Source organism: Nuphar pumila, chromosome 13 (genome assembly GCF_984573655.1).
Source record: "Nuphar pumila chromosome 13, dmNupPumi1.hap1.1, whole genome shotgun sequence".
Lineage (NCBI taxonomy): Eukaryota > Viridiplantae > Streptophyta > Magnoliopsida > Nymphaeales > Nymphaeaceae > Nuphar > Nuphar pumila.
This window is the reverse complement of record NC_143261.1, coordinates 92365660-92384852: the sequence shown is the minus strand read 5'-3', so window position 1 is coordinate 92384852 and position 19193 is coordinate 92365660. Positions and strand designations below refer to the sequence as shown.

General features: G+C 35.9%; 1 protein-coding gene across 2 annotated transcripts; it reads left to right on the top strand.

Moving 5' to 3' along the window:
- The first annotated feature begins 1769 nt into the window (after positions 1 to 1769).
- On the top strand, positions 1770 to 15559 carry LOC149819188 (choline-phosphate cytidylyltransferase 2-like). Of its 2 annotated transcripts, XM_089984476.1 has the most exons (8): positions 1770 to 2092; positions 3240 to 3353; positions 7566 to 7661; positions 7805 to 7847; positions 7926 to 8081; positions 8262 to 8342; positions 15081 to 15179; positions 15305 to 15559. In XM_089984476.1, exons 1-8 carry the CDS (start codon positions 1869 to 1871, stop codon positions 15380 to 15382), a joined length of 891 nt encoding a protein of 296 aa, XP_089840602.1. In that variant the 5' UTR covers positions 1770 to 1868; the 3' UTR covers positions 15383 to 15559. The 2 variants fall into 2 exon arrangements, with proteins under 2 accessions (XP_089840602.1, XP_089840603.1); XM_089984477.1 differs by lacking the exon at positions 3240 to 3353 and having other exon boundaries at positions 1773 to 2092.
- Positions 15560 to 19193: the final 3634 nt, after the last annotated feature.

Below are 19193 nucleotides of genomic sequence, written 5' to 3'. Positions count from 1 at the left end.
AATTAGATCAGTTCTCAGATTAAGATCACACTCAATCTTGAATTTGAATCTTCTAACCTATCTTGTCTTTCCAGAAAAAAGCACGTCTTTTTCTTTTACTCTATTTTATAAAATTAAAATTAGATTAATCACTGTCTACATTGTTGGCCCATTTTCAGGGCATGTATGTCAAGCATTTAACACAACTTTCTCGGAAAGAATACATCACCGAGAAGAGATAAAAACTCTCTTAGGAAAAGAAAGTTTTGCCTATAAGTGTTTTTTATATGAAAAAGTTTCAGAAAGAAAGTTTTTGGCTTGTTTGTGTACTATGAGAAAAACAATGTGAAAAAAGTGAGATAGGAGGAGGAGGAGGGTGGTGAGGGTGGCGGAGAGTGTAAAAATAAAATTTTTCTTGTTAAGAAACATTTCTCCACCTCCTCCATGAAGGAATGTTTCTTATCAAAAAGTGTATTTTTTACAAAAACTCTTTCAACCAAAAAGTCTCTGGTTTGGATGGAACGTCGAAAAATCCATACTGAGTTTCCATTTTGCATTACTTTTTCTATATATTTCTCGCTTCCAAACGTGCCCCAAGTCGGCCAAGAAAAGAAAAAAACAAAATAAAAAATAAAAAAGCATACAACCATCTTATATCTAGGGGTGTCAACGAACCCAGACCCGATCCGACCCAAACCTTAAAAGGTCTGGGTGTGGTGATAAATAATAAGAACCAATTAAGATCTGAGTTTGGACCCAAAGGTCCGATTAATATATATGGACCAGGGTATAGTTTGTGAATTTTCATACCAAACCTGGACCTGACTCGAGTTCCAATTAAAACCTGCAATTTTTTAATGTAAAAATGATTAAAAAAAATGTGGTTTTATGGGGTCTGATTCATGTAGTGCTTATCGGGGCCGAGTATATTTTTTAATAGTGGACTCGATTAAACTCCGGTCCAGACCTGATACCGGAAAACTAGGTCCAAGCCAAACCCGACGTGTTGACACCCCTACTTATACCCCAGGTCATGCTGAAAATGAGCGTTTTTTCTCATGCGGACATCGTGGCCGTCTGTTTGCATTTTGGATGAATGCCACGTGGTTTTGTTGACTTTTGAGCTTTTTAAAATGCAAATCGGATGGCCACGATGTCAGCATGAGCAAAAACGCTCATTTTCAGCATGACCTGATCTGCTTCCTTATATTATATTTGAAGCACATGTTTTTTTTTGAAGTTTTAATATATATATATATATATATATATATATATATATATAAATATTATTAACAAGTATTAAAATAATAACCATACATGTCAAAGAGTTATCGGCGAGTCATAGCAGATTCTGACTTATGTGACTAAGGATGCAAACGGACCAGATCCAGTATGCTACTTTTATGAATTTTGGCTGTTCTGATCCAATCCGGATCCGGCTTTCTTATGTATTTAGCTGATCCAGTAACCACAAGTTCTTAAATTAATCAATCTCTTAATTGCCAATAAATTTTATTTAAATATAAAAAGGACACAAATACGTACGGAAAAGATGAACGGTGCGGATCTTAGGAAAAGGAGAATAAGATAGAATTAAAAAAATTAAGGGAAAAAAAAGGAAACTAATTTCTTTCTGCTCCTTTCATTTTTGTCATTATTATTTAATTAAATATATATTTTTCCTTTCCCGCCATGAACGGACGCTGAGGAGTTACGTTTGGCGGTCTCTTTGTTCCTCTCTCTCCTGAGGAGGAGCGGTTTTGTAGGCCTCCCAAAACCGCCTTCCTCCCTCCAAAAACCTCTCTCCTCTTCCTCCATTAGCGCTACAACTTCCATCCGATTGGGAAGGAAAGAACCGTCGGATCGGAAAAGATCATTCGCGGCCGGAAATGGCTCGTTTGCCGAAGAAGAAGCTGTCCAACGACAGGGAGTCGCAGACGCCGGAATCCGGCGAGGAACCGGTGACGCCTTCGGAGAGGTTCGAGCCGCACCCGTCGCCCGCGAGTTCGCACCCGGAGTCGTCTGCCGACAAGCCTGTCCGTGTGTACGCAGATGGAATCTACGATGTCTTCCATTTTGGACATGCACGATCGCTCGAGCAGGCGAAGAAATTGTGAGGATTTCCGTTCTTTGCTTGCTTTTTGTATTTGGATATTTTTTTCTCGATTTTGTTCGGAAATTCGGTTTTCTGTGATCGGAGGGATTTGATGGGATCGGGGCTTCGAAGAGTCATTGGGAGGAGGTGTGGAATTGGGGCTTCGGGGATTTGATCCGTGATGGAAGTCCGAGAATAGGGTTTTGGATGGGTGATTTGAGCGAGGCATATGAAGTTGGAGTTTAGATTTTTTTGTTTGCTGTGGAGGAAGTATGAAAGTAGTGCGTGAATTGTTTCGTTAGCTGTTCTTTTGAAGCATGAAGTTAGAGATTTCACTGTTCTTCGTTCTTGAGGAAATAGGGAATTTAGTGATTTTGTTTGATATCGCCGATTTTTCTTGGATTCCTAATCCGTGTATGGAGGCCGAATTCGGTCTTTCGTGTGAAGCATCTGGAAGCAGAATTTAGATCGATGGTTTGTTTGTGGAGGAAATATGTAGTTAGTGTTTCTGTATTGCTTATTGGATTATTTCGTATGAAATATGGAATTTTAGTTTTCTTTTTTTTTTCTCCCGTTATTATTTATTGTTGATCAAATCCGTAATTTCATGTTTTAAGTTAATTTGGACATAGTTTGGAGCTTTTTTTTGTTTACTACAATTGCTTATACGTAATTGCCTGCACTGGTAGCTTTATATGGCTTCATCGGAGGTTGATTTAAAATAAAAGATATTTCTATCTTGGTCGATATGGAACTGTTCCTGTTATCTTCATTTACGTAGTTTATGTGTTCCTTTTTTTTTCTTTTTTTCACTTTTCCTTTTCTATAAATTGGGTTGTGGAGGACTTCTTGGTTAAAATCACTTGATTGCTCTATGAATCTTGTCGACTGACGACTCAATGAGTCAAATTCTCTTGAGATTTACAATGGAATGGAACTGCCAACCCTTTAAATGGAATGGAAATACCATCACGTGGATGCTTGATTGTACTTCTAATTGTAGCTCTCATTGTACCAATATCTAGCATTCCTTTTTTGCACTTTATGTGGCTCTTTCTGTCACCTCTTCATTATTTTATTGCAATTTTCATCCTCTGTTTCTTCCCTTTTTGAAGTAAATTTTTTTATTATTTCTCCTCGGCTAACTTACCCTTTACATTTTTAGGTTCCCAAACACATACCTGCTTGTTGGTTGCTGTAATGATGAGGTGACACACATGTATAAGGGGAAAACTGTAATGACAGAATCTGAGCGCTGTGAATCACTTCGTCACTGCAGGTCTTATTCCTCAGCTCTAAGTAGTGATTACTGTAACACCATTCCTTTCTTCTTCTTTTTTAATTTCAAAAGATGATAATGCTATAAATCTATTTATGGTGAAGTAATTTTATAGTTAAGATAATTCTTTTTCACCATGAACAAGCGTCCTTGGATGTTGGGCATGTAATTTGATTTTGTGCTGTAGTTATTGTGGTAGTAACTGCATGACTCAAAGCTCTTGTTGGTGGAGGCTTTTTCTTTAATCAATTTCAATTAACAGACTTATTAACCTCTCCCATTAGGAAAAAAATGCTTTCCTATTCATTGAAGTCTGTTTTTTTTTCCTTACGTTGTTTGTTATGTTATGACATTTCCTTTTCCTCACTTTTCATTCTCTATTTTTGGGGTTTATGTTCTAGTGTCCTTAACATGAAATTTAATTTTGGCAAAGTGCTCTAGTTACTAGGGCTTGTTGGCAGAAAGTTCAGCCAGATCACGAGAGAATATGATGCAATTAATTGCTTGCCACTGGTGATCCAAACTGTTCTTTCTATCTACGTGGACCTATGTTTGGCCCTTCATCGCTGGCTGAGACCTGGACATCATGCTTGATCCACCAGTCACAGTTGTTGCCTTAGAACATTCTTGCATTCCTTTGTATCCGCCCTTCAGTTCAAGAAATCCCCACCAATCAGTAGATCACTTTCACATCTTCTGGTCAAGCGAGAAACAAGAAGTTAAGAAAGTTGTGGTACTAGACAAGAAATAGCAGTTATCAGATGGATGCTATATATTGCTGATAAATGCCTAAAATATCAAGAACTACTATGATTATGCAAAGAAATAGCAATTAGGAAAAATAAAAGAAAAATAAAAAGAAAGATGTTTGCTTCATTATAAAAGCTTATGAGAATCAAGAGTAATTTTTTGGGGAAGCATTAGGAAAATGACAAGATTCTTTGAAGAAGCATATGCATTTCTTTTTTTTCTTTTTTTCTTTTTTCTTTTTTTTGGAGGGTGGGGATAACCAGGGAAAACCGACTCGCTCACCGAGTTCATTTACATAAAACATGGACACCAAACTGTGAGATATGGTCTGAGATTTTCTAAAAGTAACATGGAGAGAGGATGAAAGATGGACACCAAGTTCATACTTCATAGTGTTCATAGATTGAGGTGTCAATGGGTCAGGTTTGGTTCGGATCCATGTGGAACTAGACTTGGACCAGATTTTTGGGTATGGTATTGGGCATGGACCCGGGTCTATTTAGGTCTACTATAAGAGAAACCATACCCGGGCCCAATAAGAACTACATGAACCATACCTGGTAAAATAATATTTTTTTATCATTTTTACATTGAAAGTTTGCGGGTCTTAATCGGAACTCAGGTCGGGCCTGGGTCTGGTATAAAATTTCACAAACTATACCCGGGTCCATGTATTAATCGGACCTTTGGGTCTGGACCTGGGTCTTCTTATTTGTCACCATACCTGGACCCTATAGGGTTTGGTCCGGGTAAACCTGACCCGTTGACATCCCTATTCATAGAGAATTTTTTATTTGAAACTTGAGAAGCTTCTTGACGAAGAACATGAAAGCTAGACAGGCTTTATCAACAATGCAGGAAACATATTTCTAAGTAAGAAAAATGGGGATAGACAAACAGGTGTTTTAGGAATCATTTAATTGATAAAGCAAATTAATGTCCTTAACATAGAGAAATATGAGAAATTCCATCAAATGCATAACAGTACTTTGTTGTGACATGGTTTTGATTCTTTAATAATCTTTCATTGCTAAATTTTAGTCTGTTGATGTTGGTGTCTTAGCACAAAGTACCTTGTCAGGGTATGAGGTATGAATAAACTGTCACTCCAAACTGTTTGGCTGCATTAAACTGAAGCAATTGCATGTTAAAAGATGTGTTTGGAGCATAGTTTGTTAGTCTTGGTTTTTGTTCGCCTGTCAGGCAAGTCTTCTTCCACTAAAGAAGGTATATAGCAAAATGAAAGCTAGCTAGGAAAGTTCCTAAATTTTTAAATAGGGTTTATAACTTTAGTTTCTACCTATGTCACATGGGTGCGGGTGCGGCGCAATTTCAAATTTTTTTGGACACGACTATATATATATATATATATATATCCAGTGTGTTCATATATGTGGATATTGTCCTCCAAAGTTTGGCACCAGCATGAGTGTTTTTACTAACTTTGCAAATTGTACTTTTTGCAAATCTAAGTCATTGTTGGTGCTTGGGCACTGCCATGGTATCCTTTGAATTGTTAAGAACTTAATTTTGCCGAACTTGTTAATGTTCACTCATAACAGAGGCTGGTAATGATTTCCATTTGCTGTGGTTATTATAATGGTAAAGTGATGACACTGCCAATATACAACCACCATTGAGGAGGATTGTCTTGGTGGATATTACCTTTTTTACTTTAACTAGTTGTGTTTTTCATGGTTTCCTGTTGGTTCAAAGAGTATTCGAGTTTTGTGATCAAGGTCTGGGCTCATCGATAGGGAGGTCTGATGAGTTGTGGAGCCTGATTCAGAGTTTTTGCCCTTGCAGAAAGGGGGGTCCGGGGGCTCCCCCTGACGCGGGTCCTGGCGGGGGGTCGTAAGGGGGCAGCGCCCCCCGGAAGAAAATTTTTCTGGGGTTTATGTTTGAGATCCGATTTCTTATGGATCAAGCCCGACTTGTTTAGGTTTAGGGATGTCGCCATTGCCTTGTATAAATTCTTTCTTTTCTCTCTTGTTTATTGTTTCCTTTGGTTGTTTCTTGCTCGCGGTTTGCGTAACAAGGTCCCCCCTACCCTGAGTTTGAGTTTCCATGTGAGTGCCCCCTTTCTGCAAAAAAAGCAAGAGGCCCCTTAGGATTGAGTAAGGGCCATGGAGTTTTAAGCTATGTCACACGGACTCGGCTAAGGAGGTGCCGCACCCGAGTCGACACGCCCCGACACGGGTGCGGCTTCGGACTCGGCCCAGACTCGGTCAACGCGGAGTCGGACTCGGTCAACGAGTCCAGGCCGAGTCCGTCCACATTTTGGACTCGGTCAACTTTGACCGAGTCCAAAAATGTCCCTAAAAAACCAAATTTTTATATTTTTTATTTAAAAAATATATATATAAAAAGAGTGACAGTGCTGCAGTCACAGACTGTGACTGTGCTGCAGTCACAGACTGTGCACAGTCTTGCAGTGTGCACAGTGCACAGTCTGTGCAGTGTGCACAGTGCACAGTCTGTGCAGTGTGCACAGTGCACAGTCTGTGACTGTGCACAGTCACACAGACTGTGCTGTGGCATTTTAAAAATAAAATAAAATTTTATATATATATATATATATATATATATATATATATATATATATATATATATATATATATATATATATATATATATATATTGCCGAGTCCCCGTGTCCAAAAATTTTAAAATTGTGTCGCACCCGTGTTGCACCCGCACCCGCACCCATGTGACATAGGTTTTAAGCCATATATGTGAATATATAACAATATAAAAATATCTTTTTTTTGCCTTAAAAAATAGACAAAAATAGACTCGGTCAATGTTAACCGAGTCTATAAAGTGGACGGACTCTGCTCCGGTGCGTTGACTGAGTCCAACACTTGTTGACCGAGTCTGCCCCGTGTCCGAAGCCGCACCCGTGTCGGGGCGTGTCGACGCGGGTGCGTCGACCCCCTAGCCGAGTCAGTGTGACATAGGTTTCTACTAGAAAGTGAATGGATAGACCTGGTTGAGTCTAGAGAAGTTCTGGAAGTGTATTGAGTATATTAACAACCAGTGGCACACTTCAAAATGGTTATTTGTAATGCATGAGAATGTTGAGAAAGTGTACAGTGTTTTTTTTTCCTTTCCCTGGAAATTAGAGTATGTTGTCTGTTTTTTTACAGAGTAATTATGTATAACTACTGAGCTTGTTTGTATCTGCATTCATGGAGTGAGAATGTACAAGAATTTTGTGCCATCTTAGCATGCTACTTCTTGTCCGAGTCCTGAAGTCCTCATCTAAGCTAGCCATGAAGATGAAACTGGCAAAGTATGCCAAGACATGTTAACAAGTCAGTGCTGGTGGTTGAACAGTTGAAATAATCCCATTGACTGTGTAAAATAGGAATGACATTTGATCATATTTTCAGTTTTATCCTATCTATTTTTTGTTAGTATGAGATGTTTCGTTGTTGACATGCTTGGTGTTTTTGTTAGGTGGGTTGATGAAGTGATTCCTGATGCTCCTTGGGTCATTACTCAGGAGTTCATTGACAAGCACAAGATAGATTATGTGGCGCATGACTCCCTTCCGTAAGAAAAGATCATACTTAATAATGCTGTTGGTGTTTTGGAGCTACAGTATTTGCTTCTAGGAAAATATAAACCTGTTTATATATGCATTTTTTTTTTCCGATTGGAAAAGAATCCTTATTATCATTCTTGGTCTTATGTAGATATGCAGATGCAAGTGGGTCTGGCAAGGATGTCTATGAATTTGTGGGTTTCCAATACATGCTGTTTTTTTTTTTGTATATCTTCTTTTCACCATGTGATGTGACTTCCTCTCTGGTGTAGGTTAAGGCCGTTGGGAAATTCAAAGAAACTAAGCGAACAGAGGGAGTCTCCACATCAGATATTATAATGAGGATTCTGAAAGATTACAATCAGTATGTTACACGTAATCTAGCACGTGGATATTCAAGAAAGGATCTTGGTGTCAGCTACGTCAAGGTATGCTAAGACAATTTCATGTTTATAAAGCTTTTATTGATACAAAAAGATGCACATAGGGTTTTCTGTTGTCTCTGTTCACCTGTAATTGGGTGCACAGTTTTTTTCCTTCAGCTCCCTGGCCTGCTTCATTGTCTGATACACTTGATGCCAGTTTGCTGCTTGTGTTGTGACTAACAGGAGAAACAGCTGAGAGTGAACATGGGAATAACCAAGCTGCGTGAAAAGGTGAAAGAGCAACAAGAAAAAATGGGGGAGAAGGTATGCATGCCTATCACTTTGTCTTGCACCGCTTATAACCTGCAGGCATGGAACTAGAATCAGCAAGCATGCCATTGATTATAATTGCTAGAATAATTTATTGACGTGGAAAGATCCAAACTTTAGAATGTATTTTGCTGTTTGAGGGGAATATGGTACTCGGACACTCGATATTTTCAACTTTTTGAATATTTCTCGAGTGTTTTTCAGCAAAATCTTGGGAAAAATTAAAAAATCAAATAAATTATCAAAAATCTAAATTTTTTAAAAAAATAAACTAATTTAATTTTACATGCAAAAAAATATAAAATCTATTTTCAATCCCACTAACCATATCTAAAAAGTATCAAACATCAAATAAGTATCAAGCATGTGCATCAAATGTACTTCCATTCAAATAAATATCAAGCATCAACTAAATCACCATACATTAAGTATCAATAATCAAGTATCAAAAATAAAAAGAAAATGATCACAAGTTCATGAGAAAACAAATATCATAATGATTCAAGTTTATACAAAAAGACTATTCACTTGCTATTAACTAAGAAATCAAAAGTGGAATCAAAAGTGTCTTCATCAATTCCTTGGCCGTCAATGCTTTCATCTTCATCTTATGTTTCCTCTTTTTCATTCCTTTCTTCAATTGAGTCATATGTAAATGCATCAATGTCGTCATATACAATAGGCCCAATTTTTTTGCTTCTTTTCCAATTGAAGTCTTTTGCATGTGCATGTATATGTACATGTGCACATAAAGTATATCAGTAAGATTTGTTGACTCAAGATGGTTTTTCTTTTTGGTATGTGTCGCTTCAAATGCACTCCAATTTCTTTCGCATACAGATGCACTGCATGGTTGACTAAGCATTTTAATTATTATATATTTCAAATTAGGGACATTTACTAGACTCATTTTCCACTATATCCCTAATGAAAACAAAAGCAAGTAATGAGAAATTAATAATATATTCTAAAATAAAAAAATTATAAAATGCAAATCAAAATTGAAACTTACGTGAATGTGCAATACAAAAAAGAGATATTGTAATCTCATTAAAGATCTTTGGATCTTTTGAATGATAATATGTCAATTCTAAAGCAAGCTCATCCTTTTTATCTTCTTTATCAACCATCTTTTTCATCATTTTCTTCAATCCTTCCATAATTTCATTGTTCATCTTCACAAGACCATTATAAAAAAGTTGTGGATTTAAATACCTAGAAACAACATATAAGTCACTTCTCAAGTTGACCTCCCATCTACCATCAATGATGTCTCATATTCGTAGATATTTATCTACTCGACATATATAAAAACTTTTTATGTTTTCTTTAACACGATTTATGTCTTCATTACAAGTAGCCTATGGTAGAATTATGCTCATCTATCATCCTCAAAAGTTTTATAAGTGGTTCTGTTGCTGCTATTATTTCTCTTCTGTTTTTCCAAAACTCTTCTCGTATAATATCAGTCACATCTTTGCCTTCTCCTTTCTTATCCTTTTTTAAATTTTTTCATTCAAAAGAAGCAGCCAAAAACCTCAACTTATTTTTCATTTTCAATATAGATTACCAACATAAAAAATAGTTGCAAAACGAATAGCTCCAAGCCTTTGTATCTCTCTATCATTTGTATAATTTCTCATAAATTACAAAATTGATTGTGACTATTACAGTCTTCAAGCATTAAATCAATACAGTTGTAGCACAAGATGATGTAAAAATATGAGGGTATCTTACTTTCATTGCAGCTCTTGCTTTCAAGTAATTTGAGTCATTATCTGTCATAAATTGAACTACTTTGTTTGATTCAATTTCTTCAATAGTAGCTGATATATACTCTTCAATATATTCACCAATTTTTTGCCCTTTAGCACATTTAGATTTCAAAAATATTGTGCCTTTAGGGCACGAGGATAAAATATTTATGTGTGAACGATTTTTCTTATCTGTCCATATTATCAGACATTAAAGTGCATCATGATATGGATTGTGACGTTTTTACCTCATCAATAAATGTTACAGCTTGTCTTTTTAGGTTTTGAAGTCATTTTGTTCTAATTGTTTCACTACTTGGAGAGGTATATCCAAGTCCATAATTTGCAATGACATTAACCATCTTCTTAAATGCATTATCTCTAGCTAACCTAAAAGGCAAATTGTTCATGAAAATACATTTCGCTACACACATATCTGTATGTTTTTTCTTTTTCTTCTTTATAAAAACATTTATAGTGTTTCGTTGATCCATACGTATAGTTGGAGAAGTAGAAGAAATTCCTATAAAAGTAGAATTTGAGTCGTTTTCAGTAGCAGACAAATAACTTGTGTGGCTTGGACTCTAATTTATGAATTGAAGTCAATGCTAGATGTTTCACATCTGACAATACATGCCCATATGCAACAACATCCTTATTTGGTATGCCTGCAAGATGATACTTAAATCGTGTTATTCTTCCATTAAAGTTTACCTTACAATAGTTGCAAAGTAATTGACCATCTGATTGTAGTGTAGCATGGTTCTATAATGCATCTTTAGGTCTCCCCATCTTTTTTCCTACATAAAACGATAAAAGTAAAATAAATGATATGAATAAATATAAAACTAACTATAGGCTGAATTTAGGAGGGGCACCCAAATGGCTCAAAATTAAGTGCCTAATGATGGATTCAATAACATTAAATTAAAATAACTATGCTGCAGAAAATTCACAATGAGGCATGCTCTGTTTCAGAACTAATTTCTCTGTAATCCTTTACTTTAATCCATCATTAAAACACATCAAATATTTAGCAGAATGCATCAAACCAGAACATTTTGCATGCACTAATGGGGCATGCTATGTAATCAAACTGAATTTAATGAAAAAAAGATCTAGTCTAATTTGCATCTGTGTACACTTTATCACTAAAATGAACATGATTAGTAGACAAAATTTTTTTGTTGTGATTCTACTCAAAGCATATTATGGTACAATCTTGGTATCATATAAGCATGTGAGAAAACATGCAAAAAACTGCTAACACCTACGGAATAGGCTACAAAGTCGAGGTAATGGTTAGATAAATAAACTTGCAAGTTCAATACCTCCCTAAATACTCATCTGAATTATTACCATCATGCTTCAAGCTGTTTCTTCATACACTGAACTAATGCTACAAACAAAACTCAGTGCTATCACAAAGCCAGAATATCATAAGTTATTGAAGATACTCACCTCATGGTCACCAAAGTCACAGATCATTGGGGTCAAGGGGGCACTAAGTGCCAAGTGTTTCCTGAACACTCGACCAGCAGCAAACCCATTTTTAGTCTCTAGAGGAAGAAGAAAGAAATATTCTTCGTTTACATAAAAATCATGCATAAAACTTCATTCCTTTTTTTCCACTAAAGGCTCAGCAACAGAAAAATGGGTAGCCTGATTTTAGCAAGTTAGGTCACTAACAGCCTGCAATTCAGATAGCATTAACAAGTTCATAGTTCACTGGCAGGCCCATTGAATCCTGTAACTCTGGCTCACCTTAGTGTCCATAATGAAAGATGAAACAGGAACCTGTTCTATGGTTAAATGCACCTTTGATCAATCCATATCTTATCCATTTATGTCTAGCATACACATAGATACATTACAGTATAAAAATGAGTTGGATATGCTCAGACATGGCTTCATCTTTTTATTTTATTAAAATTTTCATGAACCATATTCATATTTATAGCCCAGCCTGGTACCTATATTACACAGATACTCCATCTTGATTCTCATTCGATATCCTCTTATATATTGATCATATTGGAAGCATCCTGTAACTCTGGCTCACCTTAGTGTCTATAATGAAAGATGAATCAGGAACCTGTTCTTTGGTTAAATGCAGCTTTGATCAATCCATATCTTATCCATTTATGTCTAGCATACACATAGATACATTACAGTATAAAAATGAGTTGGATATGCTCAGACATGGCTTCAACTTTTTATTTTGTTAAGATTTTCATGAACCATATTCATATTTATAGCCCAGCCTGGTACCTATATTACACAAATACTCCATCTTGATTCCCATTCCATATCCTCTTATATATTGATCATATTCGAAGCATCATAAAAATGGCTGTATCCCTGTATCTGCAGCCATATCCATGTGATGTAGCCGGGTACTGCATTGTACATCCGTAATCTACTTACATTTTATATGGGTATTTGTGCAATCATCCATATAAGACAGATGGACATGGTTTGAATGAGTGAAAGTTTCATATCCTTCCCATTACATCCTACCTGTCTAACTACCAATGATCAATGAAAGCTAGACAAATGCTTAAAGTATGATAGGTTAGCAAGATATACCAAGCACGAAAATGTCTACTAAAATAGCATACTATATGAAGGCAGCACAGTCATAGCCTAGTTAAAATATGCAAACATGCACAGGCATCTTGAATTTTATGTTACATTAATTATCAAAAGAATGGATGCAAGGCACACCTCTGCAATGTCACGGAAAGTCTTCAAAACATTAATTACTGTGAGTGGGTCAGGCTTTTTCATCAACCCTTGAGTCTGACGGCTTGCTTTTGCAACAAGCCCTAGGTCCCCCAATGCCTGGCAAATACAAGCACATTAGGGTGTCAAAAGTATCCAAGAGTACTCAAAGTCTTAACAATATGTTTGTACCTCTCATAAGTCATAACTTACCAAAGCAAGGTTCAGATAGATTAGTAACTACATTATGAGCAGTTTATGGGTACTATTTCTTGTTACTTTCTCTGCAAAATGACCAATAGCACTACAGCTTTCAAAGATAAAGAAGCATTCCATTATTGTTTTGCAAGCACAAACTCCATTTAAGCAGTCAAAGCAGAAACAGAGCATGCCCCATTGTATGGGTGGGTATATATACAACTGTAGTGACTGAGGAATCTCGTACACATTATACAGGGAAGAAGTGAACAAACAATTTTGGAAGAATTAGCAAAAAAAAGGCAAGGAGGCGAGAGGTCACTGGTGTGTACACAAACAGGAAAACAAAAATTCGTAATTAAGCAAGATTATATAACATAAAAATTGTAGAATGATTGTAGAAAAATACAAAAAATCACATAAATAAGACAAACTCCAAGATATTTATTCATTGTTGACACATGAGCTTTTGACCAGCATAACCCAAACAAAATGAGGAGCTCATCATCTATGCACCGTTGTAGACCCCACACTTAATTCTTATGAAAGTGAGTCCAAAATTGCAGCAAGCCATTATATTTAAGTCCATATAAATAAAATCACCCATGATATTTACTCGTACCATGATCATCACAAGATCCAAAAACGGGAAAAAAGGCCGAAGCGATTAAGATGCATTCAGTACTCAAATACTACTCAAACAAAATCCATCCAAAAAAATACTAAAAAGAAACAAAGGGACCTTCGGCTAGAGAGAGTGAGGCGATGCTTGAAAAGGGGCCATTCGGTTGGCCCCTTTTTAGGGCAAGAGAGAGGGAGGTGTCACTCGGTTGGCCCCTTTTCTGGCAATCAAAAACTCAGCCGACCATTATATATATATATATATATATATATATATATATATATATATATATATATATATATATATATATATATATATATATATATATATATATAGAGAGAGAGAGAGAGAGAGAGAGAGAGAGAGATGCACTGGTTTTCGGCTGTCCGGTTGCAGTCACCCCTTGCAAAGCAGAGACGATAAGTTGGTAAATGGTAACTAGGGTTTCAAGCATTTTTTGTGTTTTGAAAGAACCATGAAAAAAAAACATAAAAAGTGTGGCAAAAATATCAGCAATATATCTTGAAATGTAGTAAATCTCGCGATATTTTTGCAAGAAATTGTCAAAAAAAAAAATCTTGCAAGATTTAGTTGTTTAAAACTTTTACAATTTTTCTTGTGTTTTTTCGCGAGATTTTCATAAATATCGCGATATTTGTCACCATGTTTTGCCCTCTGTATCCGTGTCAACATGCGCCAACACCCGGACACACCATTTTTCCCTCCATACATACATGTTTGTATTTAGTTTATAATTTATAATTATATTTTCAGTTTATAATATATATTTTAGATGTAGCATATATATTTAGATTATATTCAGTTTATTTTGTATTTATGTGATATTTAATATATATATATATATATATAGAGAGAGAGAGAGAGAGAGAGAGAGCTTGGTGAACGTGTTTGATGGGTTTTTCAGCCTTTTTTATTTTATTTTTAAATTCTGACCTTACAGATATGATCTATGTACTTGGTTTTATTCAGCTCTTAGAAGTGTTTGATTCTGACACATGGGTGGGTTTTTATAAGGTTTGAAAAATCAACTGTCCAAAATCTTTGTAAATTTTCAATGCTCCGAACATCCTTTTTTTTTTCTTCAAAAACACATGATCCAGGTGTGGATTCTTAGTAAATCGACCATGCCCAACACATTTATAGGTCCGGAACCGCGTCAAAAGCATCAGAGAAGCCGAAAAACCCATCAAGCACCTACTCACTACTATATATATATATAGCCGTGTCTCCGTACCCACATTGTTTGGAATTGCCGTGTCGTACCCTCTGTACCCATACCTGTATCCGTACCTAGGTGACAGGTTTTGCCCGTGCTTTTCTGGGTTTTGGTTTACCTTTTAAAGCTTCATAGGTTTTTGCCAAATGACATGGTGCGGTATGTGACAGAAATTGTTTGTTTTTCTTTCATTGCAGCTGAAGACTGCCGGTATGCATCACAGTGATTGGGTAGAGAATGCTGATCGCTGGGTTGCTGGTTTTCTTGAGAAGTTTGAGGAAGGGTGCCATATAATGGTAAGCCACTTGCGATGGTTATTAGTCTTCAAATAAGTGGAAAATTAAAAGAACCAGTTACTCTATGATGATCCTTCCCTACTTCATTTCGTTTTTCAAGGTTATATGGTATGTTCTTTTTACAGGAGACGGCCATCAAGGACCGTATTCAAGAAGGCCTGAAGAGGCAGCAGTCACGAAATATGGCAGATCTGCTGGAATAAAACCATAAAGTATTTCTTTGTGTTTTGTTGCTGAGTGAGGCCACTCTTTTATTCTAATCTGTAAAATCGGTGCTGCTGCTATTAATCTGCCTTTAGTTTCTGCTCCTTTGTACTGCTGCTGTTACTAGTCTTTGACTATTGCCCATTACTGTCTCCCATATGCCCTCTTTATCTGTAGATCTTTCCCTTCTCTGTCACCCCATCCCCTCCTCTCTCTCTCTCTAAGTTGAGAAGTAGGTCATCATCATAATTCTATTCAGTGTGAGTGAAGTTGCTACAAACAGAATTATCAGTTTGGCAATAGTTTATGATCAGTTTTGTGCTAAATATATTGGCTGTAAACTTGAGCGGACCAACTGAGGTTAAAGTGGGTCAAGTGCGGGGGCGGTTGGCTCGCGCAGCTGGTTGTGGAAGAATCCCATTGACAGTGGCCACATGGGCAATATTATGAAAATATTGTGTGATTATTTCGTTGTGTTTTTTTTACAAGCTGATAAAAGCTTGAAAAATCATGTTACAATGTAATTTGTTTTCAAAATATCATAGTTTCGGCGAGAGAGTTTCAGTTTTTTTTAAGTTAATTCTGGCTTTTCCATGAGTGCAATAATAGGTCTTAGATGTGTGCCACTTACTACTAGATTTTGATTTGGTTGGGCTTGCTTGGAATTTTTAGCCTCGTTATTAATTACACTTGTTGATTGAAACTGATTATTATCCAAATGGTTAGTTTCTAAGGCCAAACTTACATTTTTGTTCCAAGTTATTAACACTTTTTCAAAGTTTTATTTTGTTATATTTGTATATAAAGTGTATTCTTACATTTTTTTTCAATTTATATATGCTGCTAATTTTCCAAGATACTTATCCCAAAGTGCATTTTAAATTTATCACAACATTTTCAACACCCGCCTGGGTTGCCTGAGTGGCACCAGGCCTGGGGTAAAGGTGCTGACCTTTTCATCCCAGGTTCGACTCCCACCGGGTGTGCAGGTGCCTTTAACTGGTGGGCTCCATAAGAGCTTGGGTGTCGGTGACCTCACCTGGGGTTTGCTTTGCAGGGGGTGGGACGGTTATCCGTATCCAACTTGATCTGATCATATCTATCCATCCAATTCATATTCAACATCGTAAATTTTATTTGAACAAATATGTACAATGTATAGAAAGTGTTAGAATAAGTTGGATTAGGACCCTAATCCGAATATGCTTTTTATATGGGTAGTAGCAAGAGGCAACTATCCTTGAATAGACCAACCGGGCGTCGCTTGTCTGGTAGGAGCATCTAGTGCACGTCACCTTGTGTTGGGACGTTGCAGGTTCAAAACCCAATGGTGTAGTTGTATAACTGGTAAGGATCTGACTAACCCCAGCTTGCCTTTAAGAAAAAAACTATCCTTGAATAGGGAGACCGGTACCCGGCCCATATCCATAGCTGTTTAGGAGTAATGGTGCAAATGGATCAGGTATGGTCGGGATCATGGTTGATCATGAATCTTAAGTAGTATGTCCAAATTTAAATTTGAAGTAGATCCGATAAGCTATATTCAAATCCAGAAACAAATTGATATGGTTCTATTGGATCTGCACAGTGTTAATATAAGTCCAAATCCAATTCAAAACACATTCCGTTCTATTTTAAGTTCCACATTAGGGTGCAACAGATTGAATACATTGGATATCCTATCCAAATTCATCATATCGTTTCTGGATTCAGATCCTTCCAGTAAGATCTGAATGTGTGTTTAGATCAGACTCGCTTAATCAGAGCATTTTCAGATTCGGGTTAGTAATTTAGATCAAATTTAATTCATATTTGAATCAAAACCCAATCTGATTTGGCTTCTTACATGTAAAGAGCATGTTTTTGATATGTTTTTACTGAATCCAATATTACCACACATAGTTTGATCTGGATTGAATCTTGGATCATCGAATCTTTTTCAAAATAAGATTCTGACCAAATGCCCAAAAATTTGGATTCAGATTCGGATCATGCAAGGTGCAACCATATCTGATCCATTTGCAGCCCTAATCTACATCCAAAAATGATGTATCTGTTTTGGATAAAAAAGATCAACCAAATCCGACCCATTTGAAGAACTAATTTAGGAAGGATTGTCTCATCAATTTTTGTGTTTGTGCATTATTCATGCTCCTTATTGACCAATCAGAATGCCTTTTTTTATCTCTTGGACCCCCGACTGCCCCAATCTAACCAAAATAGCCCCAACCCTTATATCAATTTCCAAAAATATTGTTATTGAGAAAATCTCAGCAAGAAAAATGTTTATATATATAAATGTTCATATATATATATATAAATGTTCATATATATATATATATATACGTGTGTGTGTGAGTAATGTGTTTCTTATGCCCCTTATTTCGGTAGGTCTCGTTAAGCCCCTTCAAAAACGGTAGTTTTATGTATTTTTTCTCAAGTCTAACACCGTAGACCTAATCTATAGGTTTTGTTTAGCGAGAACCAGCTTTTTTGGGTTGCCAGAATAGGACATGTATACAGGTTCGGGTTTTTTTGGTGATTCAAAATCAATGGCTACGCAGGTACCAGTTTTTTTGGCTTATAAAATCATAGTTTTTTATCGAAAAAACATGATAAAAAAATATGATCCAAGAGTCGATTCCCACTAAATCGATCATGCTAAACACATCTTATAGTTCAGATCTATCATAAAACACTTAAAACCTATAAGGCAGAACGGGGAAATGGGGCCTAATATGTTCAGGTCTCTCTCTCTCTCTCTCTATATATATATATATATATATATATATATGCCCTTGGAGAGTTTATTGTAATGCACGGGTGGGATTTTATAAAGTTTGAAAAATCAACCATCTAAATTCTTTTTAAAATTTCAAGCTTCAAATATCATTTTTTCATCCAAAAGATCATCATTTCCAAGTAAAATCGACCATGTTGAACACGTCTATAGAATAGGAATAGTGAAAAAAGCATAAAAAGGACAAAAAAATCATTTAACATATTTACATCATTATATACATAAATTTTTTTATTCTAAAAAAAATCAAAGTGCATCTACATATAAAAAATTAGAAATGTGTAAACTAATGTAAAATTATAAAAAAATTGAAAAATATTTCAATATGACAGATCTAGTTCTCGAGAAAATCTCAACGAGGAAAATCTTATGATAAATTAAGAAATTCTGTTTTCTGGTAAAAACTTCAAAAGTATCAACGCACATGAAAACTAAATATATAAAAAATTTGTAAAAAAGAATATAATTATTTCAATATGACAGATCTAGTTCTCGAGAAAATCTCAACGAGGAAAATCTTATGATAAATTAAGAAATTCTGTTTTCTGGTAAAAACTTCAAAAGTATCAACACACATGAGAACTAAATATATATAAAACTTGTAAAAAAAATATAACGAAAAATATACTAAAATTTTTATGACGCTAATATTGTGACAGAGCATGAAATTTTCAAAATAAGCAATATATATACCATTTTTCAAGATTATATCAACTTTTGGAAATATAACGAGAAAATAATGATTTTAAACGTCTGACCGATATTTGTGGAAAACCTTTTCTTGTGAAGCCGAAGGTCAACGCCAAGGTTCGTCCTTCGCTGGGATCTGAGTCTCTAGTCAACCCCGGATAAGGGACGGAAAGGGTGGTCTGGACAGATCATAAAATTTGAGAGATGTTATGGTAATTTTGGCGACCGAGTTGGATGGACAATGTCGTAATCCATCAGACAAAAAAGTCATATTTGCATTTGGGTGACTGCTCAGAAGAGGGCTTCAGAAAACTATTTAC